The 25758-nt window shown below is 43.5% G+C and overlaps 1 protein-coding gene across 1 annotated transcript in view; it reads right to left on the bottom strand.

Annotated features, from left to right (window-relative positions):
- The window catches only part of clasp1a (cytoplasmic linker associated protein 1a), a 74351-nt gene that overhangs the window by 17646 nt on the left and 30947 nt on the right, over window positions 1-25758 (bottom strand). The window contains exons 9-23 of the mRNA XM_070838555.1: window positions 12977-13117; window positions 12676-12749; window positions 11652-11744; window positions 11403-11548; window positions 10116-10251; window positions 9856-9926; window positions 9688-9747; window positions 9126-9203; window positions 8855-9022; window positions 7579-7625; window positions 6879-7049; window positions 4122-4229; window positions 3616-3642; window positions 2839-3003; window positions 368-526 (exon numbers count right to left, since the gene is read on the bottom strand). Of these exons, the coding sequence (XP_070694656.1) occupies window positions 368-526; window positions 2839-3003; window positions 3616-3642; window positions 4122-4229; window positions 6879-7049; window positions 7579-7625; window positions 8855-9022; window positions 9126-9203; window positions 9688-9747; window positions 9856-9926; window positions 10116-10251; window positions 11403-11548; window positions 11652-11744; window positions 12676-12749; window positions 12977-13117 (1644 nt within the window). The remainder of the gene's footprint in view (window positions 1-367; window positions 527-2838; window positions 3004-3615; window positions 3643-4121; window positions 4230-6878; window positions 7050-7578; window positions 7626-8854; window positions 9023-9125; window positions 9204-9687; window positions 9748-9855; window positions 9927-10115; window positions 10252-11402; window positions 11549-11651; window positions 11745-12675; window positions 12750-12976; window positions 13118-25758) is intronic.

Here is a 25758-nt window from a genome sequence, read left to right as displayed (position 1 = left end):
AATGTCTTCAGCAACCCTTCATAATGACACTTGCACCTAAAATCACAACATTTGTACACAGATTCATTCGGGAACAGTTCAAATAGATGAATCCAGCTGTAGAGAGTCTACCTTGTCATTTATACCATAAAGAAAAAAAACTAGGATTCAGAAGAGAACACATAGAACAGGAATCTTCCCTAAACTCAAAAATGAAAAGTTAGTGCATGCACAGAGAAAGACAGGCAGAGGTAGAATGTCCATAAGACACTACAGAGACCACCAACAACAGCAGGGAGGCTGGTGTAAGCAACTGGTCAAGATTGTCTGGTTGGGACACTCACTGGGAGAGGTAAGTCCAGACAGCTATTAGCTCAGCGATACTCACCCAGAGGAGTAAAGCCCCGAGCGGGGCTGGTGTCGCGGCTGCTCTCGCGACTGGTGTCGCGACTGCAACCCTGACTCATGCTGGGACGGGGAATGCGGCTCCGGGCTAGCGTGCGGTAGGGAAGAGCAGCAGGAAGAAGAGCTTTACCACACAGGCTGGCTGTCAGGACAACAAGTTAGGTGGGGAATGTCAGTGTGCATCCATGGCAGAATGGGGGTCAGAAATAAGGAAAAGAAGAGGTGGTTATAGAGGTTATGAGAGAAGAAGACTCAAAGAAAAAACCCCTGCGTACTGTACTGTGTCTCCAGGCTGAAATATTCATGACACCAAAGAAAACTTTGGTTGAAACAAGCCACAACCCTTTGCTATACTTAGAACCTTACACATGGGGGTGCTAAAATGAGAAAGGCTATACGATCATTAAAATCAAAAGACTTTAATGCTTTGAGACCATGAATGTGCTGAAATTTGTTCAATATGCGATGAGATATTGTGTGTGCTAATTTGACAGCTAGACTGTGTTTAATTTCATGGCAACCCTGCCAGGAGATGCTGAGATCTTGGTCTAGAAAAAAATGTGAAGGGGTATACACAAAATTAACTGCCATAAAGATGGACTGGAGAGATGAGAAGAAGAAAGAGGACATTAGAGTGAGGAGAAGAAGAGAAACTGAGTGACAGTAAAACAGGAGGAGGAGCGGTGGCAGTGGTAGAATGCTTGGGTGGGTGAGTTGGTCAAACAGCATACTGCAGGTTAGACAGTCTGGACGCAACTAGAGCTTCTGTTAATGTGTGACAGTGATTAGATACGTCAGCAAAGGATTATAGGTGTAGGTATGTAGCTTTGATATTAAGGAAACGACACTTCAAATTGTGTTAAAAGAAGGTGGATGTTTACAGGTTTGTTTTGATAAAAGGGAGGATACCAACCATGTTCCTCTGCTACTGTTTTTAACTACAGACAAATTGCACAAAAATTAAGACAGACTCAACTTATTGAAACCACGTTTCATTAAAACTCGCACAGAGCTACAAAAAGTCCATCAACCCCACTACAGCTAGATAGTCATATGGTATAGGGTTTCTGTCTAATATTAGCCAGCTACCCTATTTAACCCAAATGGTGAAGACCAAAACAGTAACAATGTATTTTCTACTTGACAGGATTTCACTGTGTCTGTAGTTTGAACCTCAGTTTCAAGTAAGAAAACTGATTTACATTATTTTTAACATCTGACATTTTCATGCCAACTACCATAACACCCATAGCCATCGCTCCCTCCAAACCAATTATAATGTACATCGGAACTGATCTGTGAGGAAGTGTTACTGAGTGTAATTGATGTTTACTTTCCTAATGATGAAAGGAGAACTAGGGGAAGTGAAAACCAGCACAAATGTAGACACTTCTGTCTTTGTCCCCTGGACTGCAGATGCTGCAAATGCAGGAAATGTGAGTGCTGCAGTGTTTCGAAGGACAAAACAGAAACACAAGCTTATCTCTATATCAGGAAGTTAAGATAGGAAAGTCCTGTTTCACCTGTTTTCTTGTCGGTACGTGTCTAACGATGTGGAGCATGTGACTGATTAGTTTTACACTCACTAATGAGTCTTGTCACAATGCCTGCACATTTTAATGGCATGGACTTGACGAGAGACAAGTTCATCCGTGCAACACTGATGCTACGTGCTGATGATGTCCACTAGTAAAGATTTGGCAACACCTTTTCTACCGCAGGAGCTATTTTTGATCCCAATACCACACGATCATGCGATTCGCACTTGACCTCACGAATGCAGTGGCCTGGCAAGGTAACTTGGAGGAGGAGAGGGACATCATAATCACAGAGCAGGAGGAGGCCTGAAGTCAGGCTACATACACCTGATAACCTTAACACCTGTGAGACTTAAAACTACGGTTCCCATGCAGAACCTTAAAGCTTCTTTTTTGAAAGATTTATTGTTTTGAGTCTGTTGAGTTATTAACTCAAGTGTTGTCTGATATGAGGCACGCATGTGAGGCATGTTTTATTTTACTAGACTATTTCTTAACTGAATTTACAGAACAATTATTGTGTCGTGATATAAACATACTGTGATAAAAGATTTTGGACATATCACCCATATGTACACTGTGATGCATTTCAGATTATTGTTCTTCCTTCACAACACACTTGCAGGCAAGCTCCAGTTCATGTAGCCAGTTGAATGACCTAATTCCTTCCTCATTCATTGCTTACACAATAAGCGTTCTTCATTTGGGGCATCAGGTGGTTTAGAAACTAGAGTTTCAGGAAGAATCGTGGGTTAATATGTGTCGAGTAATGAAGAAGTCAGCTGTGATTTACAAAAGAAACTCACAGTACTACTCACTACTTCCAGCCTTCTACCACATAGGCCGCAGACCTTCCGAACTACAGTTAGCGCGTCACTTAAGAAAGAGAAAGTGTGTGCCGGAGTCCTGGCCTTACCGAGGCCCAGTCGGCTCGGGCTGGTCTCGCGGCTGCAGCCTTGGCTGCGGGGGATCCTGCTGCGCTTGTCTGTTGGTGTGGTGGAGGACGCCACGGTGGCTCGAGGGATTCGACCGTAGCTGCTGTGGCCGAGTAGCTTTCCTGGGGAGCTGGAGCGACTGCCGGCTGTCGGTGGACAGAGGACCAATAAACACAGAAACATGCACCATGGTTAGACAGTAGTCACAGTGGGCGAGACGCTGGCTGGGTTAAGGGTGAGGGAGTCGCACAACCTTTAATAACATGCTCGGACTGAGTCAGGTCTCAAAAAGACAAGCCTTGTGTCAGCACACCCAGTGCTGTATGGAACAGCAACATAACATATTATATTGTCTTTTTTAGTGATATTACAATGTGAATGAACAAATACAGATGTTACAGCCTAGACACACATGATGTGTGGGTGGGGGGCTGGATCCACGTTCTAACCTAATGTGCTGTGGGAAGACATTTACTGTGGCACCAGTCACCAATGTGAACATACAACACTTAAACAACAAACACGGAGGACAACAAAACGGCTGATGGCAAACATTTACAACTCCAAACAGCTTCTCAAACTGTGGGGGAAAGTCACCACAAATAAAAACTGTGATGAGTGGAGCATGCTGCTACTGCATGTGGTGACATAAACGTAAAAGGCTAAAAGACGGCGTGCAAAGCTCTGTGTGCTAGGGGGGGGGGCGGTGCTTAAGGATGAGGCATCTGGCTCATGATTGGATGATGCTGAGGCCTTACCACTGATGGGATTGGCTGATCTGGATCCTGGGTGATGGAAGCAATAGGCAGGACAGGGTGGAGATCGAGAACGGTCAAAATGAGACAGAAGGGGTTATGTTTATTGATTTTACCCAACATGCACTCTGGACGGCTGTGAACATGTTAGCTGTGTATTGACGGACAGATCTCAAGAATATAAAAAGGTACCAACACACGCGTACATACTTAAAACACAAGCACACGTACCGTGCATGCATGTGGGCACGCTTGCGCAAAGACGCAAGGTTTGTGGGTGAATGGAAGTGTTTTGAGGGTGCTGTTGCGATAGAGAAACAAACACATGTACGAGAAACCGCAAAACATCTAGTATGATCTCACAGCCAATGCAGACAAAGACCATACTGGAATATGAGAGGGACAGATTGGTGTGCAGTGTGAACACTCATAGCTGCGTAATGCTGAATGTGTAGAATGTGATTTCAATTGAGCTTGTAGCACGTGTGCGATGTATGCAGTATACATACGCTGGGACTGGGAGACAACTTTGGCTCGGCTGCGCCCCCTACTGTCCACCACCGAGGTACTGGCCCCACCCACGCTGCCGGAGCTTTGTCTCCTGGTTCGCACACGACCTGGTCAATAAGGGAGGGAGCAAGATGTGGGGGGGGGGGGGGGGGGGGGGGGAGAGGCAGTGAGAGTTTAATCCATTTGGATTTGTTATAGAGTCTGTGTTCACCCCAACCCTGGACAGAGATGCTGGAGAAAAGAAAACAGTCTGGGGAGACAGAATGAAGAAGAAGACCTGGATGAGGGGAAAAGAGACCCCCCCCCGAAAACACAGGGAGGGAAACAGATCAACCTGGGCCCATTAGTATTTGCAAATAATTCATAGTGCTCATTTTAACCTGAGTTCAATGTGGTTGGGGGAGCTAGCTGGTACTAGCATACCTGTGTTTCCAGGTAGGCTTGTGCCAGCTAAGAACCACAGAAAAGCACAAGTTCAGTGACTTTTTATCACGTCCCACTTGTGTGCCTTAATGGGCTAAAATAAACCATGAGAAGTATTGGCAACGTTTTTGACCCAGGTTCAGGGAAAGACGACAAACAGTGAATATACTGCAGTTGCCTACATGTTAAGCTTGAAAAAGAACAGACGTTTTGAGTTCATCCGCATCGTCACATCGCTCTCTTCTTATGATGAGTTGAAAAAACTCTTTAGAGCTTTAGACTCGAGGTGCGTTTGCGTAAGTTGCGTAAGACCTTTTTAAGTAAAGCTATATATATATATATATATAACTGAAAAAAACCCTTACCTACAGACTAGTTCCTAGTTTAAAGAGTGTAACATTAACACGTAGCATGTCAAGATATTGCTACATGAACCATGCTGAGGCTGTTGGTCGTATTCAACAAGTCACTTCACCGTCATAACCAAACACAGCTTGACCTCAAATGCATGTGACAATACTACACAACCTCAAGAGCACTTGTGTAAGAATAACTCGACCCTGTCAACATCCCCTTTAACATAAATAAATGCTACTTGAACTAAAAGACATTTGATTGTGGTTTAACATAGTTCGCGCACATGCTGGCCAAAAACAATACTTTCTCACTCTCACTTCCAAAGCGCAATGTGAAATGTGGTGAAAACGAGGGCTGCTGTGACCCTCGGACTCTCTGATAAGGTGGGGGCAAAGGCCATCTCACCTAAAACGCCTTGTGCAGCCCGTTATACAATGTTACACAATGTGCCAAAAATAGCAGCTGGAGAATGGTGAGTGAGTTACACAGCAGGCCGAAAATAAGTCTCCTTGAGGTGGAAGTGTAACTGTGTGCAGTCATCTCCTCCAGTTTCTTTTGCTCAGATCATAGAAATGTACAACTAGCTGATATGATTTGTGGGTGACTGATAAGAAAAAAGTATTAGTATGAAACATTCTCATTAAGTTTCACACAGAGTTTGACCAGATTCATCAACTCTGGTCACATAATTAAAAGCTTGGGTTCATGAAACGCTGCGCTGTTAAAGTGGAACATCAATTTCTGTGAGGCAAGAAAGTGGTGAAGAAAACGACCTTCCCTACTGACTTGAAGACAACCCTACACAGTATGAAACATCAGACTTGTAACGGAGTTGATGGATACAGTTGTTCGGGTTTACAGTCAGAGGAAGAAATCCATGCAGACAGTCCATGCAGAGTTCCACATTATTGACGACCACTTGGGGGGATAAAGAGAGGAAAAGAGAGCACGGATGAAGAGAGGAAGGATGTAAACGTGTGGCCCGTGACAGCTGACAAAAAAGACACACTCGTACGTCTTCACTGTCTTGCGTTCTGTGCGGTTTGCACAAAATACAGAACACACACACACACACACACACACACACACACACACACAAATCTTACCATCGCTTTTACCAGGAGTGCCATCTTTGGGCATTTAAGAAAGGTGGTGCAGCAGCGAGTGGGAGGAGAGGTATAGAGGAAGACATTAGTAGCAATTTAAGCAGGTACAGGAGTGAGTGTGTAAGCAAGGGACCTCATCATCATTAGTAATGGCCATAATTGAGCTATGGGGACTCACTGAGAGAAGAACAAGAGTGGGGGGTGGGGTCTCTGCATGGCAAAAAGATTCCAGTACATTACCTATCTATTGGTGGGGGATGGTAAACGCTACATGATTTCCCGTTGGCTTAAAGTGTTAGTGAAAACATCAGTAAAAGTGTCACAGGTTTTCATCACACTAGGGGGCTGCTCAGCCTCATCATACTGGTTTGTCAAAAGTGTCAGCTTAGGATTTAAACAGTTCCTGCTGGCAGAACAGTTTAATGACGACCTCAGTAGTCATTAATAAACCCAGTCAGGCCCTAAATAGCCAGCGACTACAGGGGAAAATGCTTTAATACTTCATGATGATGAGAGACTTTAAGAATAATGGCTTGAGTGCGCCTCTGAAAAAGGGCCTCGTTAACCAACATTTACTCAAATACTGTAGATATGGCTCTTTCCTGAGCCAAGTGCAACAGTGCAGCTCTGAGGGCTTCTGCCTTTTCTTAAATCAAGTTTAGCAAAACTCTAGCTCAAGTAATAATTTGATGCCGTTTTAGCCTAGCCTAGTTCATCTTGCTTCCAGTTTGCACTCTAACTTGAACAAAGCTCAACTGTATTTACATGAGCATTTTTACTGAATGGCAGAGAGAGAGATTCAGAGTGAAACTGCCACATGACATGTTTTTCTGCTTTCACAAGGTTAGAGGGAGATGTCTGATGGATTACCTAATGAGGCGTAGGATCCTGGGGGAAGGGCAGCCGCAGAGCTGAACGGTGAGGAGGCAGGGACGGTGGACAGACGAGACTTGGAGTTGGAGGCGGCGTTTACATCGATGTCACTACGAGAACGCTGGAGGGAACCCGGTGTGGTAGACACCCTGGTGCTCACTAGCTTACCTACAACGGCACAGAGATGATAAGTACATAGACACTTTAGGAGGCTCATTTTAAGTGCTGGTATCTACTTCTAAGCTTTTTACTTGTCACTTCCCTCAAGAATTTGCGAAAGAATTTCTGTCATCTGCCATCAGACTATACAAGAACTGTGACAACAGCCGAAGCCAGTTGTGAAGCTGAGACTTGACTCATTACCTCAAGTACACACATGCACAAATCACCTTCATGTATCTAAATATTATAATGCATATGTAGCTTGTGAATGTCATTGATTTAGTAGTTCTTTATCTCTATTGTTTTATCTTTTTAGACTGTTTCCTTTATCACTGTAAGGTGAATTCCTCAGTAACGTTGTATCTTATCTCATCTCCCTTTAAACACTAAACTACAGATTAGTGCTGCTGGGGACAGAATGGATACAAGGTCTTGATAAAGGGTGAATGAAACTTCAGTCTGCTTACTCTTGGCTGCTTCCTCCCAACTAACACCACTGGCTAACTCTGAGAATATGACTTGGGAAGTGGCTTACTCCTCGTTATGCTCCCTCCAATGACACTCTTCACAGACAATGGCCGGCTGCAAAAAACAGAAACACAAGACACCTTTTAGACTTTATGTACCTTCCAAACCCAATGAGCTGATGATAGGCTAACCTTTGAACTAAATACTGATGTCTGAGCACAGGCCCATCAGCGCAGGTACTTTTATTGGAAGCTCAGAGGTTTTAATGTTGACACCACCTTTATCAGGATGAATAATTCTTGTTTTGTTGAATCTGCTCTATCCTCTTTTATCTACTGGCTTTGGGTCACTTATCTCGAAAAACAGGAAAAGGTGAGCATGAATTGTCAGAATGTGCAATAAAGTACAGGCATATATCTGAAGGACCTTTCCCCAATTGTACAAAGGTCCTGTCAGTCCCTGATGACCACAGTCACCCTTTGGTCACATAGTTCAGGCTCAGATATAATCTGCCAACATGCAGGACCGACAGATTTACTCACATGTCTATGCCGCTATACGCCTTTTGACTAACATCTGTAATTCTTTAGTGTGTTGAACTGCTGTGCATCAAATTGCTCCTCAGGAATAACGATTACCTCGACCACCTTGACAGTTATTGTATCCAAGAACAATTCAGATGAAATTATTTATGCAAAACATATGGAGAGATCTTTGAATAAAAATGTCTATGATAAATGTGCCATGTGCAGTATGTTCCCATACAGCTCAGCATGTAGCAGCTTAAGACATCATTAGCATCACATTAAAAACCTAAGCTTCCTGTGAGACAGAAAAAAAAATGTTACGATAAAAATGAGCTCATCCTCTCAAACATAAACACCCCACCAATAAACACACACACACACACACACACACACACACACAGATAACCACGACAGCTGTAGTCTTGATGGTTTGAGTATGAGGTCATTAGTCAACACACTCCATAGGGAATCTATAAACTAGGTTAATGATGATAATCAATCTAAGAGTGCCTGTGCATGTGTGAGAGCTCTGATAATAATTACCGATGTTGTTAAAATCATGTTCAACAAGACAGATACATTGGTGCTTTCCTCTAATCAATCACAGCAAACAGATGAGCAAAAAAGTATATAAAGAAGGTGGAAGGTGGGAGAGGGGAGGAAAGAAGGAGATGATGAACAAAGAGCGTGGGATGGAAGGAGATGTAATCTAAAACTGAACAAAGGAAACAAGGATGAGAACATGAGAAGGGAAAAGATAAAAAACAGAAGCCGGGGACTTAGACGGGAAACACAAGAAGGGCATCGTGGTCTTACTTCAGACTCTCCTGCGAAGATGATGAGGAGCGGTCGGACTGGGGTAGAGACACGATGCTGTCAGAGCTCTTCAGGTGAGACTGGAGGGCCTTCTGATAGGTGGACTCCAGCGCCTGGAACAGATGCTCTGCCTCCCGACTGTAGTGACCATGGAAACCCCAATAGCACCTGTGGGTGGTGAGAATTGTTGAATACTTGGTTTTCTTATAAAACGAAGTCATAAGTCATAACATAAGCCTGATGGGATGCGAAATCCTTGAATGACACTTACTTTCGTGCGATGGATCTGGCCTCAGAGTCAGCATCATGTATGCCTTTCTTGATGGTCTCAGTCAGAACGGCCACATGCCTGGGGTAGTAAGGGAACATGGTGAGGATGACACAAGCATTTAACCCAAGAGCCACGATCACGGCAAGATAAAACCAGGAAGTTTATGTGGACGACTCCTGTAAGTAAAAAAAAAAAAAAAAAAAAAACTCCTCCAGAATATCTCTCTCTTTTTCTGTGTCTTCCTGTTTTAGTCTTCTGGGGGTCCACAGGCAATGTGGGCACCCGCTGAGAATCTCGCACGCTTTTTAAGGTCTCTGCTGCAGTTGTCATGGTTACAGAGATGGAAAGTCGCCTTGTTGCTGGGGGTCTTGATGATGATGGCTCTCTCAGGACTCATCAATTTAATGGGCCTCATCAGTGGTGCACCCAGCCAACACTCAGCGAACTCAAATGTTAGCAAACTCAAATGTCATCATGTCAGAGGAAGAGGAGGAGGAAGAGTTACCTCGACTACAAATACAAATACGTGCACGCATTTTTCTCCTCATAGGTTTCAACTTACCTTTCTAGTGTGTTAGTGTGCCACTCCTGCAACATGAGGTCCAGGAACTCATAACAGCGTCTGGAAGGGGAAAGTTAAACTAATGAAATCTCCCTTAATTTGTGTAGTTTAATACTTTTGACCATCGTGTACGAACACCACCTAGTAGCAGCGTTAATGTCCTCTTACCGTCTGACTGCTACTGATTTGGAGGTGCAATTACTGGTGATGATGGGAATGAGACGTGGGTAGTGTGTGTGCTGGAAGAGAAAGACAAAAAAGTAAGGTACCAACATTTCTTCTGACAATTATCCAACTCTGACATGATGATGCTTTTGTGGTCTGGTGATGACAAGCACTGTAAATGCATCGTTCCAAGATTCCTATGACGGCAAACATATGGAAAGGGCCTGAGGAACCACATTAACTCACCCCTCTAGAGGTCTTACCCTGAGGATGAGACGGATGACGGCCATTCCAGATGTGGCCATGACTTTGGCACTGTTGGGCACGAGGTTCAGCAGTGTGGGCATGACGCTCTCCGCTCCGTGGTCAAACTTGTTACCCAGTATTGATGACAAATGTCTGATAAAGGGAGAAAGAGGGAAGGACGTGGACGTGGTGTTAAACAACAAGTGTATACCCCATCAGGTGATCCATTCATAGTGATGTGTTATTGTTCTTTCTGACAATACAAAGAGGACTGATGCAGGTGCAGGTCAGTAAAGTAACGTTAAAAGTAAAGGAATAAGGTGCAACAAGTGATCATTTCCACATTTAATTTTCTCAGAGACATAAAAGTGTATGTGAGATTATTCTGACAGTTGGGCAGTTGTTTCTTTTTTATAGGAAAGAGAAATTTAGAGATCACCAGAAAAAAGATTTGACATTTGATATTCCAAAAAATGTGTCTAGGTAGTCCTCGTCTAAAAATCTGAAGAAAAATTTAACATCTAATCCATCACAATATTTGTACTGGACTGCAAGGTGAACTGCAGTGGTGACATTACAAGGGATGACTGGATCTATGGTAGCTCACATCTATTCATCAACCTGCTGCTCTTTCAGTGCATCTCTGCTCAGTTCCACCTCATCAGGGTTGTTGGGATGACGGATGCTTTTGGGTGGTGGGCGTGCTGCTCGTTTCTTACTCGAGCAGGGCTCATAGTCATTAGCTTAAGTATGTGGAAAGAAAATATTCTATCAGGCTATTTTTTAAGAAGAGCCTAATCAGTCAGAGGTTTGAGTTTAATATCACTGCTGCCAATCAAAGCCACTGAGACTATCCCGGCAAGGCAACTGATCCATAAACGACTCTCCAACTAAAACAGAAATTATAACAACTTTATTTTTCACTGTGTTGCGCCATTTTTGTAATTAATCAGTGTTAACAAACACACTCTATTCAATATCCAATAATTGTACAACCCTTCTATATGCTAACCTGTAAAAGATTATCAGTATCAAATAACATAATAAATATAAAGACACAATGCAATGTGTTTTTTTGTGTAATGTACACTTAAATAGGTGCTAAATCTAATCGATTAGTGCTGGCGTCTGGAAGTGTGTGAACATGGTGAAAACATGCTATGTCATGATGAAATAATTACATTATTTGTCAAGGAAAGGAATTTATTGGGTAGTTCTATGAGAGTTATCATCAGATTAAAATGTTCCGACAACATTGACAGATCTGAACCAGACAGTACTTCCTTCTTAACTCGGGGTCTTACCCTAGTGTGATGCAGGCCTCGCGGACCACCTGTGAGCGCAGGTCTTTAGCCGACAGCTTGAGGGGAGCTTCCAGGAGACGCAACTGCTGAGGGAAACCCTCGTACTCAGTTGCCCCAGCCAGCATGAGAGAACGGACCTTCTTCAGCTGGAGAGCAACAAGACAAAGGAGACAGTGTTTCATCACTGGATTCATGCGCGTCCATCCTGTGTGTGTGTGAGAGAGTATACATTTAGTTTCTTGGTCTTACCGCTACCACTCGGTGCTCCCAGTCATGTTTGTCGTCAGACAGCACTTCTCTGATCTTGGTCAGCTGGTCCTCCAGCTCTCTGTTAGAGTAGATCTGGACATAGAAAGAGATTATGTTTCAGCCTGCATTATAATACACTACTGGGCTACTGCGTCAAACTGCACCCCATCAACAAGTGTCTGTCAAGTTAGGAATGGCAACTTATAGAAAGCTGCTGGTTGCATGGCAACTAGTGGTACCTCGTGAGTGTCACGGAAATTAAATTCTGTCTTCAATGCTAGTGCAGCTAGTTAAAGTTAGCGCAGGAAATGGGGATGGAGCTGGACTGCGAGACGAGACCTGACCCAAGTAAGAGAAGTTATGCTAATGTAGCGACGCACTCATAACCATTGTGATCAATACCACTGCTACTGCCACCGTAACCTGCCACTGTACGACTACAACTACTAATATCAAAAACAACAACAACAATAATGATAATAACAACGACAGCGTGTTATTGTGAGATATAGTAAGCTCCTATAACTGCCAAGAGTCCCTCTGGTGGGGAAGCCTTCATACATTTTAACAAAGAAATAATTGGTTTTCGGAATTATTTTGTTTTATGTGTGCATTTTTCCTGTGTGGTCCTCAGTTACATGCTGGCTCCCTAAATTGTCATGAAAAACTTTGAGAACCTCTGCTTTACAGCTTGGTATCTGAGAGAGACCAGCTGGTTTAAGTCCACACCACAGAAGTGCATAGACCCTCTCAAATGTACAAATTTGTCATCAGTTGCTCATGTTAACATGTTAAATTCCACCTGTGAGCAAGTAAGTGAGTGTTTTGTGCCCATCATTCCATCATGTGCATACATTGACAGATAATATGTAGTCAGTAGTTGTTATTAGAGGACTAAAAAAACAGAAGGAATTAGAAAATATCACTATAGCTGTCAATGCTGTATTCATGCCTATTGTTTGTTTAAGTTTGGGTACCTTCCCATGTGTCTCTGTCAAACCAAGCTATATTCAGTTCAGACTACCTGGACTGAGGGGACATCTTCAAAGGCTTTGATGAAATCCTCTTCATCAACGGCACCGGCACCTGCTTCTTTACCTTTGGAAAAAAATACGCAGAGATTCAACAGTACTTAAACCCTTCCAACGAATGATCTAAGCACAGAAGTACATGCAGGGTCGAGACATTAGCAGATTACTCGCTGTGGTGAAAGAAGACCCATTAGAGCATCGGCACATTTACTATTACTTCTGTTGAAAATTGTGCACAGGTTGCACAGTGTATTGTGGCTATGTGCGTCTGTGTGGACAGAGCATCTCCCTCACCTGTAGCCTTTGCTGTGGTAGCTGAGCTGGGCCTTCTCACAGAGCTCACTACAGTCCTCCTGCCACTGGGGGGCGCTTTAGATGAGGAAGAGGAGGAGGACCGGCCTCCATCCACAGAATCTTCATCCTCAAAGTTTTTATCTGCAAGAACAGAGGCAGAAGCAGGGCAATGCGTCATGTGATAGCTAATGTGAACTGGAAAAAATGAACGCTATTCACTTGTTGGCTAAATGACTGTATGTCAGAGATGTTTCCTGTAAAGATCAGTAAATCATTATCTCCTCATCAAGCAGAGACACGTCGCTCCCCTCTGAGGTCAGGGTTTTAAGACAGTATTCCTGGTTAGTATTAGGGCCCACGGTGAAATGCATCATCATCCCCCTCTCATTTATCTGCCTACAGCAGGCCCTGAGTCATCCCTGCATTGTATGACCTCTGCCTGCCTCAATAGAGAGTGCAACGCAGTCAATCTGTCAGGTTGTGTGTATGTATCCATTCAGCCTCTATCTATCCATCTGACTTTAATCTGGTTTTGCAGCCAAGCATGAATGCATGGCCCCCTGTCACCTGCCCAACGTGACCATTCACACGAGGGATTAGCCCGGGGGAGATACGATGGTGCTGGGTGGTTGCCATCAGCTGAAGCATGGCGACCATGTTTGCGATCAGGAGTCATTGTCTGTTTTTGAGGACATGTAGAGAAACAGGATTGATTTAAAAACAATTCCTCAATCAATTGAGCAAATCCTGTAGATTTACAATGAGCTGCTGTTTAGGACTGAAGCCCAGCCCTTCAAGCTGCACACAAACACCGTTTTCATCGGTGGAGTCAAGCCGTGTTAATTAATATTGATAATTAATGTAACTGATTAACTGATAAGTTGAAATAAATCATAGATCAATGGTCAAGCTCATACACAAAAACCAGCTCCCTCATGACCATGACACTGCATCTATCGCAGACAGATGGACAGAAAACAATAAAGTGGAAGACGGGGACAAAAGGCAACAGGTTGAGAGATGAAGGAGACGTTCACAGCCAGAGAAAGCAGAGCCACGACAGAAGGAAAACACAGACGAGACACCAAAAATTAAACTATGTGACAGCAAAACCAAGCACAGGGGGGAATGGAGGGAAGAAAAGGGGAGAAAAAAGGAGTCATTCTTACGAGAGCAGATTTTCTTGCACATCAGCTTCTTCAGCATGTCTCTGCTGCACCCACTAACACGCTCTCGCTTTTTCGACAGGCATCAATGTCCACAGGGTGTGTGTGTGTGTGTGTGGATGTGTGTGTGTGTCTGAGTATGCGTGTGTATGCTCTGCATGTGCCTCTGTTGAACGCTGGGCTCTGACAGAGTGCCAGACTAACCACCCCTTAAGCCCTTCTCTGAGCAGTGGAGTGTCTGTTGCTGTACGTGTGTGACTGTCTCACAATACCATCACTGGTGATGCTGCTGGACTGTAGGGACTCTTATGAGGGAGGGGCCTATTGTTATGAGATCACCTTTCTGGCCTCAGCAAGTACACATACTTCTACAACAACAGCAAAACAGAATGTTAAACACACGTTAATGCTGTGTCTCAGCACGAGGCGTTACTGCAGACATGACAAAATACATAGGCAATATAAACATGTACAATTATTTCTGCAGTTACTTAGTATTATTTCTTGTACGTGCAGAAAGACCCGTGCTTGAATGGCTGACTGACACTTCAATCTTTAGAGCCCTGCACATGCTGTGCTAGCAGGGCTACATGAGGCTTAAAGCCCCTCCACACACACCCAGGTGTTTTTATTTCCCGAGGGTGATTGGACGTCTAGTCTGGTCGATGTTGGGTGGAGCTCCACTGGGAATAAAATGACGTTGCTTAACTCTATGCACGAAACCAAAAAGGGCGCAGTGCTGTATGGAGCCGTTTGGGGCGGAGTTTGTCAATGTCTCTTTGCCGGACACTGAAGAGGATGCCACATGTACCAATGGATGTGTAAACAATACAAGCTAACAAAGACCTAACTCGTATGGCTTTGTTGTAGTGGCTTCAAAATCGATTTGATTATCAACTGATAACTGATTGAATGTCATACCTGCCACCTCATAAACCCTGCTCTGCATTTAAGCAGGTTTAGATAATAATCAACAATAACAAAACACAATTATGAGTTAATGGAGTGCTAGCAGCTACTTTGACTTGTCACAGTAGGAAAAGGACAGCTGTTACTAATGACATTAACAGTGTTTCTGTCCCAGTAAGCCATGACAGCGTGACAGCGAACCAGCATGCACAATATCTGGACCCTGAATGGAATTCAGCCATTAGTCATTTTATAATTGACACCTGTGCTTTTCTTACTGTGACATGTCAAAATAAGGCATATTATATATGTTTAGTTAACTCCCTGCTCTGTTGGAATACAGTCCAATGTTGCCCCTTTCATCAGAAAACAGCAGACGTAAAGGCAGAATTTGCCAACTGGCCCTCACTTTGTTTAAACTACAGAGCAAACGCTACAGCCCTAAAAGCTTCAAAAAAAAAAAAGACATCGGAGCTCACTCCACATACATCTGCATGAATGCTAATGGCTTGAGCACCTTCACAGAAAGCCCAGCGCCCTGCCACACTTAGAGAAATATTGATTACAGCTGTGAGAGGGGCTGTTCTCATCAACGCTGACACCACCGATTTATCGGTCTGTCAGGGGAGCAATTAGCAGCGCATGCAACATGTAATGAGCAACTCAAACACCGATGTACACACACGGACACAGACAACAGTCGACACACGGACACAGGATTGTGTGCTGCAGAGAGAAGCAGGTCACTAGTACCGTCTGAAGCTAAGGAGACTGGTGACAGTGATCCCCCAGAGGCCCCCTAACATCACCCCTGGCTCTCTGAAAAGATTTAATCACTGATAAAGGATCAACATGGAGGGCTTGTGTGACGTCTGCAGCTTATTGTGTAAAATCAAAGGATCATATGAAATGCTTGAAGGTTTCGTGAAGATAGAACAGCACTGAGGCCAATCATACTCCTACACTGACCACATGCGAATTCCAGATGCAGGGGTCTCCAATACAAGCACATACACAGGACTCATTGCTCAACAAATGAGACGGAGGACAAGATAAGGACGGCAGACAAAGGGCCGAGTATATTACAGTTGCAAACATTCTCTCAGGGGGGAAAGGATCTCTAAATAGCATCAATGTTCTCTAATACAGACTTCGTCAGTGAAGGTTGAGTTTTCTTTTAACAATCTTTCACAAATAGTTACACACTTGAAAGAAGCACAGTATGTGCAGAGTCTACTGCTGGCCTTTGGGCAGCTGAGGACATCTGATTTAGATATTCAACCTCTTTTTTAAAAAAAGCTGTTCAACCACAGAACACCTCATCCTTGAAAAAACGTTCGCAATCTATTTTGCATTTCTTGTCCATTTTGTCATTTGATAGTTATTTTTCTCACTCTGGTGGAAGCAGGTAATATGGACAGTCTTCTACCACTCTATATCTCCTTTACAATGTCTTTATTGCGACATGCACTGGGGTAAAGCCCATTTTCTATTAATCAAAACAGAAACTGAAATAGATAAAATAATCAGATATGAATATAAGTTTTTAGCTAAACCACCAAACTAAATACCTAACAAATTGAATACCTGAATGAATTGCAAGAATAGTTAACTTGATATATACAGTATGGCCAAATCTTATATTGTGGAAAACTAAAAAAAAAAAATACATCTTGTGATATCACCAGATTTTCAGTGCCGCTGGATGGCACAAAATGAGCAGTTCTTCGAAGTCGGTTTTAAAATCTCTGACCTGACACATTAAAGGTGGCGCTAGTGGCAGCCTGATGCAGAGTAAAATATGTACTTTCAGTACAATGCTGAATCTGATATGATACCTTAATATCAGTCAGCCAAATATCTTTGTACCAATACTAGAGCAATACATTTTTGGATACCTTACTTTGAAAAAAAAAAAAAAAAATAGATAAAACTAAAGTAACATACTGGCAAAAAGATTTTATCTTGCGTTCTATCTTGCATTCTACATTTTTTTTTTAAGGATTCACTCCACCATCACAATGCTTTGCCTCCTTCATGTTAAGCAGAAAACTTCAGTAGGCCATAATGCATGTAGTCAACCACGAAAAAATTCAAGAAACAGACAACCGAATAAAAGGGTGTAATATAAAACTATTGTTATATCACTTTAAAGGAAAAGCAATGCAATTTATTTTGGAAAAGAGTTTCAAGCCAAAACGCCCTTAAAACCCTTCTGTGCCCTTATGTAACCCTTAAAGAACACACACGCACAGCAGTGAAGGAAGTGATGCCTCTTCTGCGCGCTAGGTGTCAGTGTACACTGTCCACTGCAAACAACACCACAACACATTGAAGCGCTCAAATTGCTGAAGCTGCACTGGCATCAGCACAGTCACCAGTAATCTGTGCCTGAACCACAGATTTATATAATAGGGAGGATTTTCTCTCCCCACACTGTACTCTTTAGAAAAAGAACAAAAGCCCAAAGGCATGTGGGATTTTTAAAGTTCTGGAAAGTTAAGTTCTTAAAATGAGAGACACGGTTGATAATGTTCTGTACTGCCTGACAGAGGGGGGGGGTTGTCTCCTCTTTTAACCTCGTCTATCCCTGCAGCTTTCCTATCTCTGTCCCTGTCCTTATCCCCACATCTCTCCATCTCTCTCTCTTATTCTACATCTCATTCTTCACTTTCTTGTCTTTTGCTCCGTCTCGGTCCATCTCCATCTGTTCTCTCTTGGTTCTCCCTGGAGCTCCGGGGAAAACTGATGGGGTCCATCGTACAGGTCATGGCTTAGCCAGCGGCCTGTGGGGTTACGTAAGAGACAGATGACTGGTGATCAGCGTTATGTCATGACAAAGATGTCTTGTTTTGCTGACATACCGGAGAGTCTGCTGGAAGGACAGGAAATTAACCTTCTGGATGCAAGTTATGGATCGATATAATCAAATATTCACCAGCCTCGGAGTATTTTGACTCATATATTTCATTTTCTCTCCACCAACTAGACTATTTGGTCCCTCAGAAGCCGTGCCTCTACCTGTTTCATGCACACAGGCTTTAAGTCTGTCAGATATCTAGCAGGCAAATGCTCTCTCACTCTCTTAGAACAGCACCTTGACAAGCAGCCAGGGGAGCAGGTGGCTCCATTCTCAGGAAACTCTGCCTGCACACTGTGGCTGCTGATGAGGGATTTTGTATTGCTAGTTTGTTCACCTAGACACAGTATGAAGAACATTTTGCTGACATTAGACATTAGACCTCTATCTTCTCCTCTTTGGCTTTATGAGTGCAATAATAATGTGTGTAATGGGACACTTTTCTGATCTCAGTAAGGAAAAATGTCTTTTTGCTTGCTCTGATTTCCACACGAGAGTAAAAGCAACATGGTGAGTTGTAACTTTAGCTTGTACTCCTGAACACCCAAACCCCCCCCCCCCGCAGACGGAAAGATATCAGAGGGCAGGATGATTCCTTCATCTACGTCAGAGAATGCTGACTGATCCTTTGAAGTTGAAGCCTGACCTGTTCTGACTAGCACTGCTTCGAAGCCTCAAAGGTAACAGTCATTATGCACTAAATGCATTTAACTGTTTGCTTGACTAACAAAAGTGACGAGCAGGAGCAGATTTAGTGCTGACCGTCACAACAGAGCACTCATACGAGGGGGGGGGCATATCATTTTACTGCACCTCTGCTGATTAGACGATGTCTGTGCTGGGATGAAGAGAAACGATCATGACAAAGCTAGCAAAAACCATCAATGCTGTGTCAAATAGACAGCCTCATGTATCTGCCCAATTCAACTACAATGGGCATAAGCAATGACGCCATGTCCTGTATGAGACTACGGCTATAACTCATTACAGCAAAGATTAACTGTGTCTATTTGTCTGTTAGTTTCTAATATGTCAGGGGGAAATATTTTTCCCACTGCATCAACAAATGTCTTGTTTTCTCCGTTTCATTTGATGAATAACTTCATCAACTTAATTCATTGATTTTTACAATCAGTCAATTCATTGTTTCGGCCCTGGATAAACAGCTTCAGCCATTCTGTTGTTTTTAGCACCAGACAATAATGTGAAAATTCCGACCCAAGTTTTCCCACCATCTAATCATGCAGCGTCAGTCTGTGTGTGAAAAATGGAAGACTGGTCTCTAAAATGCAATGTTTCAGATATAAAACTGAAGAAAGGGGCATTTAGTGGGAGTGGTGTTTTCACAGCACACAGACACAACAGAAATACATCATTGTAGCCTGGCTTGGTCTGAGGACAATGAGCTGGCTGTCCACTCAGACTTTATAAATGAACTGAAAAAAAGGAGGCACAGAAGCTGAGAAGTGACTTGTTGATTTCCCAGTGGCCACCAGGCTCTTACTCTGATTTGGCTACCTTTACATACCACATGAACATAAATTAAAATAGGCTGTTTTTTTTTTTTTTGCATTCTGGTTTTATAACAAATTTTTGCACTTTTTTGGTTTCTACAATCTAGGTGTCCCTCTCTTCCAACACACCCTGCGTCCCTTCAGCGCTCGGTGCTGCTGAGCTGAGAAAGAAGAGAAAGTGACAGGCGGGTAGCAATCAGATGAAAAACATTCAAATGTAGAGACACATGACCAAAAAAATGTAGACACGCAGGAAAACAGAAATAAAGAGACTAACTAGAGACAGGAGCCGGAGCTCCAACCTCTGGGAATGAAAAGTTTGCTTGTATGGTTACATGTCATTGTTCTGCAGGGTATCTTAAAATATCCGTCCACAACAACATCCTATAAATGCATTGCATATTTAGGCCCAGACAGCACGTTTCCTTGTTTTTACATTTGGGTGAAAATCTTTGATGCCTCGGAGCCTATTTATTCACTACAACCCAATTCACACCACGTTATTATGGTCGTTTGAAAGCTCTGCATGACATTCACTTGACAGCTGGACAGGAACAGAGACAATAAAAACAGAGAGTTTGTGCACATTTACTAATGTTCACTTAAGCCTGCCCACCCCAAGCAGCAACTTGTACGGCTATTCAGCGCAGTTGGCATAGATGAGCCTAGCCTGTGCCCTAGCTGTGGGGGGGGGGCACGGCTACAGCGGGCTCTTATTGTTCCCCTCAAAGACTCCATTTGTGCCCCTTTAATCCTCCAAGTCACTTGGACAGAGGGACTGCTTGCCCATTTCACTTGGCAGAGAGCATAAGGAAGACAATCACATCATTCAGTAGGCTGGCCACAATTTATACTCTGTCTCTGTAGCATGTTAGCCCTCCAACCCACACAGACTCTCTCTCCCTCTCTCTCTCTGTCCGTCTCTCTCTCTCCCTCTCCTATTCAATGTCAAAATCAAAGCAGATGGGTACCTGATCTTCCAAAGGCTTTCAGTGATACCTTACTAATCATCTGATAGAGAAGATTCACATTCAACTCTGTGTTTTTGTTGCGACCAAACATATGTATATCATACATATACCAATAACAAATCATGGGGGAACAGTGTTAAACATCTAGCTGAGCTTTCAATTTCCCATCACTGTTAGAAATAAAAATCAAAAAGCATCACAAAAAATTCACATAGTTAAGACGCACTAAATATAGAAAAGATCTTTCTTCTGTGCTTTAAAGCCAGAGGCTCCTTCACACTGTGCAGCAGCCAATAGCAGCAGATAAATGGGCATAAGCACCAACACACCCCCACACAATCCACACATGCATAAGGAAACAAGTTAAGCTCTTTGCAAAGCAGTGCATTCACTGTATGTGTGTGTGTGTGTGTGTGTGATGATCACAGGGCCTCCTTAGAATAAGCATTCCTTCTTCAGCATCCAGCAGCCCTCTCTTCCTCTCACCCACTGGTGTTAACCATTTCCTGCATGGTGCAACACTTAGTAACACACACACACACACACACACACACAGGCACTTGTGTCATCACAAAACCATGAGACTAGCGGGCCTAGCTGACAGCCTAATAATACTGGCCACCGATTTCACCTTTCCCAGCTCTAAGAAGCATGTTGTTTCTCCTTTTATAGCTGGACCCTGATGTGATGTCACATGAACGGAAAACCATCAGAAAATGGAGCAATCATTCATTTGTGGAAACGTAGCATTTAGTAAGGTGGGTGGAGGGGTGTGCCTCATAAGAGAAGAATCTAGTTAGTGCCACAAAGTTCAAATGGCAGGTTCTTCACATCATCATCTGTGACACGTCAGTGACATGATGGGACAGAAGGTGACCAGTGCACATCTGCTCTGGTCTCCGTTTGCTGCTCACAGGGGAAAAGACAGACTTGCAGCGTCCGCAATGTTAATGTAACAGCAAAGCACTAAAAGAGAGGTTGCTGAAGGCAGCTCATGCGCGCACACAAATTCACATAAAGCCTCGGAGGTTAAACCAAACACAAAGGCGTTCTGTGATGGAAGAAACTGAGAACCCCTTGGCTGATGTACTGTAGTTAGAACAAACCACCAATATCCACAGTTTTCCCTGTTTTAAAATGTCGGCCAACAGTACTGTCTGTGGTTATAAATACTGCCTCTATTTCAAGCTGCAGTTTTCATTATGCATTGATCTACAAAGGGTCCCAGACAGAACCACACAGACCCAAACAACGTCAGACAGAGCTGTCCCACGTAGAAAAGAAGTCAAAAGAAGTGTTTTTTAATGGCAAGAAAACGTGCTTGTTATGTACTTTGTCTTCTAGAATGAGCTGGAAATCTTTCCAGTGGGGACCTGTGATTAGTCGATTGATCGAGACAATAATCTGGAGATGTTTCAGCCCTGACAGGAACCACAAACCAGTGCTCCCTCCTACACACTGACGGTTAGATTTCCACACTGTTATCAGCCCTGATACGACTTGTCACTCAGTAATGAAATCATTCATTGCACACAATGCTGTTTCGTACGGAGTCAGACAAATGTCTGTGATGGGGTGATTCTTTACAATCTAGTGATAGTACAAAATACAGAATGCATTTTCCCACAGATTCATCTATGATTATTTAACTGTTTAATTCCTTTCTGTACTACTGCCACCACCATGAATAAGTAGTCTGAGAAACGCTCTGATCATCGCAATGCATTAGCCAATCAAACTAATGAAGTACTTGTTACTGATAGCTACAGATTGAGATCCATGCACTTTTAATTTGGGCTTCTTAGCTGCACTGCTTTCTTCTATGAGTCTTATAATGAGAGCAACTCATTGCGAGAGTAATCTTAGAATCCTGCTGATTAGAAACAAAGTCCAGAAGACTCCAGATTTTTGATTATACTGTAGGTGTGAAATGCATTCATGGACAGGAAGTAATGCAATGAGAATAGTCTGATCTCATTTAACCTGCAGCACAAATTTAAAAATATATTAAAAAAATGCCATTAGCAGCATATAATGACAGCGCATACTTTTTTTTTTTTTTTATACTTTTTTGGAGGCAGTAGAAGACAAAAGGGGGGGGGGAGTGAATTGCATGACAACTGATGCAAATTACAGAGAGCAAACAGTTTATAACTTGGCAGTAACTCTCTCAGCTCTCATCATCTTGGCCAGTGCTGGAAAAAGATGAAACAAGTGTTGGGGATGCTTTAGGTAAGCTGTCATTTAAGGCGCTGGGGTGGGGGGGTGTGGGGGGGTTGTTGCAGGCGGGTTAGTTTCCACAGTGTAGGGATAAACGAGAGGCATGAAATGTAAAATTACCATCTAGTGCTAAAAAAAAAAAAAAACTGCTGCAGTACAGCAAAAACAACCACAGCTAACTGAATTCACTCAGGAGAGATGAGACGCTGTCTCCTATAACTGAAGATATTAATGAGAATACAGTGTGCAGCAGAAAAACAGTGCGAAGAGAGATTACATAAGGGAGTTAAAGCTGTCATTTTCTCCTTATAGAACAGTCCTCTGTAACCCATCCACAACACACGCAAACAGAGCCACTGGGGCCACGGATACTCTACGTCTCATTCAAATCTGTATTACACATGTTCGTGATCTGACCTTAGCAAAGAAAAACCCAGTCTTACCCTCTCCAGCAGTCATGGTGCAAAGCCGCCCTCAGCGCTGAAGCCAGAGAGGAATGCTGCTACACAGCTGATAGCTGAGCTCTCTCTCTCTCTCTTTCTATAGTCTCTGTCCTATATCTCTCGCCCACTGTTTACCTCTCAGTGGCGCTACAGAAATAGCCGCTTTGCTCTGCTCTCCATCCCTCCCTCCCTTCCATCTATCCCTCTACAATCTCTCAGCGATCTATCCCTACCTCTCACTCCCCCCCCCCCCTTCTCTTTCCTCCCTGCCTGTGTGACAGCATTACAGAGAAGCCCCCCTTTGCCTGCATCTCCCTGATAATCTGTGCACATGTAGCACGAAAGCAAGACGTGACAGAATTTGGGAATTTTGTGTCTCGTTAAAACCTTTGCAATTAAAGTCCCTTACAAACTGTGTGTGGCAAAGGCTTTAGATGAGGATTTAGAAGTCCACATTCAGCCATAGTTTTCACTACCATTGTGCATAATCCCTCACTCGTCGCAAATGCTCCTCTCTCTTCCACGCAGTTTATTTTGGAGCTGTTAGCACAACTGTGAAACTAAGCTGAAGGCCTGTTTAACAGCGCATCTAACAACAACTCATCCACACCGCTCTGTCCGCACCCACACCAGACATTCTTCTCGGCTCTGAGGCAAGTGGATCGAAATTAAGATGAGTCGTCATCTGCAGCCACATGAAAGTCAATTTCAGTGCGGCCGTGAAAGAGAGGAGTGGAGCCTGTGAGGAGCCGGGCTGCTGATGGTGATGAATACGATGCTCGACTATCTAATAACTGCTAAAATGAGTCATGTTTTCGTGTTCCTCTTAGCTTTCCAAATGCACTTTCAGCTATTCTGCTGAACGCTGACTGAGAGGAGCTGCCTGGCCAAGCCGCCAATCTTTATTTCTATTCTTTATTCATTCACATTCACATTCTTTGGTCTTATTCAGCATTATTGCTCATATAGATACACAGTACTATGCACAAGTTTTAGGCAGGTGTGAAGAAATCCTTTAAAGAATATATAAAAAATATAGAATTTGTTGTTTGTTTTTAAACAATTTACAAAATGCAAAGTGAGCAAACAGAAGAAAAATCTAAATCAAATCAATATTTGGTGTAAATGGCATCAGTTCTTCCAGGTACACTTGGACACAGTTTTTGAAGGAGCTCGGCAGGTAGGTTGTTCCAAACATCTTGGAGAACTAATAAATCTTTCTGTCTGACTCCCTCTTCTTCTTTACACTGAACATAGCTCCTAATGACTTCGGCTGTACGTTTGGGGTTGTTGTCCTGCTGCAGTATAACTTTGGGGCCAATCAGACGCCTCCCTGATGGTGTTGCATGCTGGATAACTATCTGCCTGTATTTCTCAGCACTGAGGACACCATTAATCTTGACCAAATCCCCAACTCCATTTGCAGAAATGCAGCCCCAGACTTTGCAAGGGACCTCCACCATGCTTCACTGTTGCCTGCAGACACTCATCATTGTACCGCTCTCCAGCCCTTCGGTGAACAAACTGCCTTCTGCTACACGTGCAGTATATTGTCAAATCAAAATAAGTTACCGGAATAAGATACAGATTTAGGCAGCAGGAAACAACGGCAGATTTTTAACATCAAAAAGTCAGTTCGCATTTGGTCAGCGCAGTTCAAAATGTTTGCCTTTATGCTCGACTGGGAGCCCCCGCAGAGGAACAGAAAACTGTGGTTTTCATTCACCAGCTTAGCTAGCAGCAGCGATGAATCAGGTGTCGTGGCGGTTGAATTCCACGTGTGTGCCTTGTTGTGGAGCGGTAGTGGGGAGGAGATGTTGCAGACTGTTTTGAAACGCTGAGACCTGTCCAACAGTATTCTCCCTAGCTCAGCTGCTGTCCCTGTAAGTGTGATGAGGATGTAGTCAGCTGTAATAGGACCGAGTCAGCAGTGAGGGTGTCAGTAGAGCCGCAGCCTCTGTGCAGGTGGGATCGCCCTTACACGCAAAACACCCAATACAGGAGCATAAATCTGTCTTTTTACTGTAGCTGTGTCTCTTTCCTGTTTATTCTTGTCTGCTGTGATATAGTCATGCAGTATAGAGGAATGCTGTTTGAAGTCTGTTATGGTCTTTAGCTCCACAGAGGGACATTGGAAAGCTCCAGTGGATGCCCACCTCCTGTGGCTAAATCTCAACCCCAGCGAGCCCCAAGCTGTCCGTCTGGCCTGCGACTCCCCCCTTCTCCCTCTACACACACACACACACACACACACACACACACACGATGGAAAATAGAGTCTAAAAGGAAGCTGACATAGTGGGAGGACGAGTGGAGATAGAGGAGAGAAATAGTTGGCTGACAATGTGATGAAAATAAAATCCTGAATGGAGCCTGACGCTGGATAAATAAGATTTGCACTGCGACACAAACAACCACCAAGCTGCTCCAGATCCACAAACAGTCCTCAGGTCAGACCACGGTGGAAACTACAGCTTTGGAATTCATAGTGTATCTACCCATCATCATTTCCCACTTTTGCACTCTGTCAGTGGGGAGGAAAACTGAAAATGAGTAGATAACTACCCAGAAGTGAATTAAAAAAAAACCCAAAACATTCCACATTTTGACAACCTGAGGACAATTTCTGAAAGCCTTCATCGACACCGATGCTTTGTTGTGTTTGGTCAGAGCCATCTGGACACCGCGCACACAAAAAC

The sequence above is a fragment of the Pempheris klunzingeri genome, chromosome 10 (assembly GCF_042242105.1).
Source record: "Pempheris klunzingeri isolate RE-2024b chromosome 10, fPemKlu1.hap1, whole genome shotgun sequence".
NCBI lineage: Eukaryota > Metazoa > Chordata > Actinopteri > Acropomatiformes > Pempheridae > Pempheris > Pempheris klunzingeri.
Note: the sequence above shows the minus strand (reverse complement) of the source record. Positions and strands in the feature narration are given on the sequence as shown.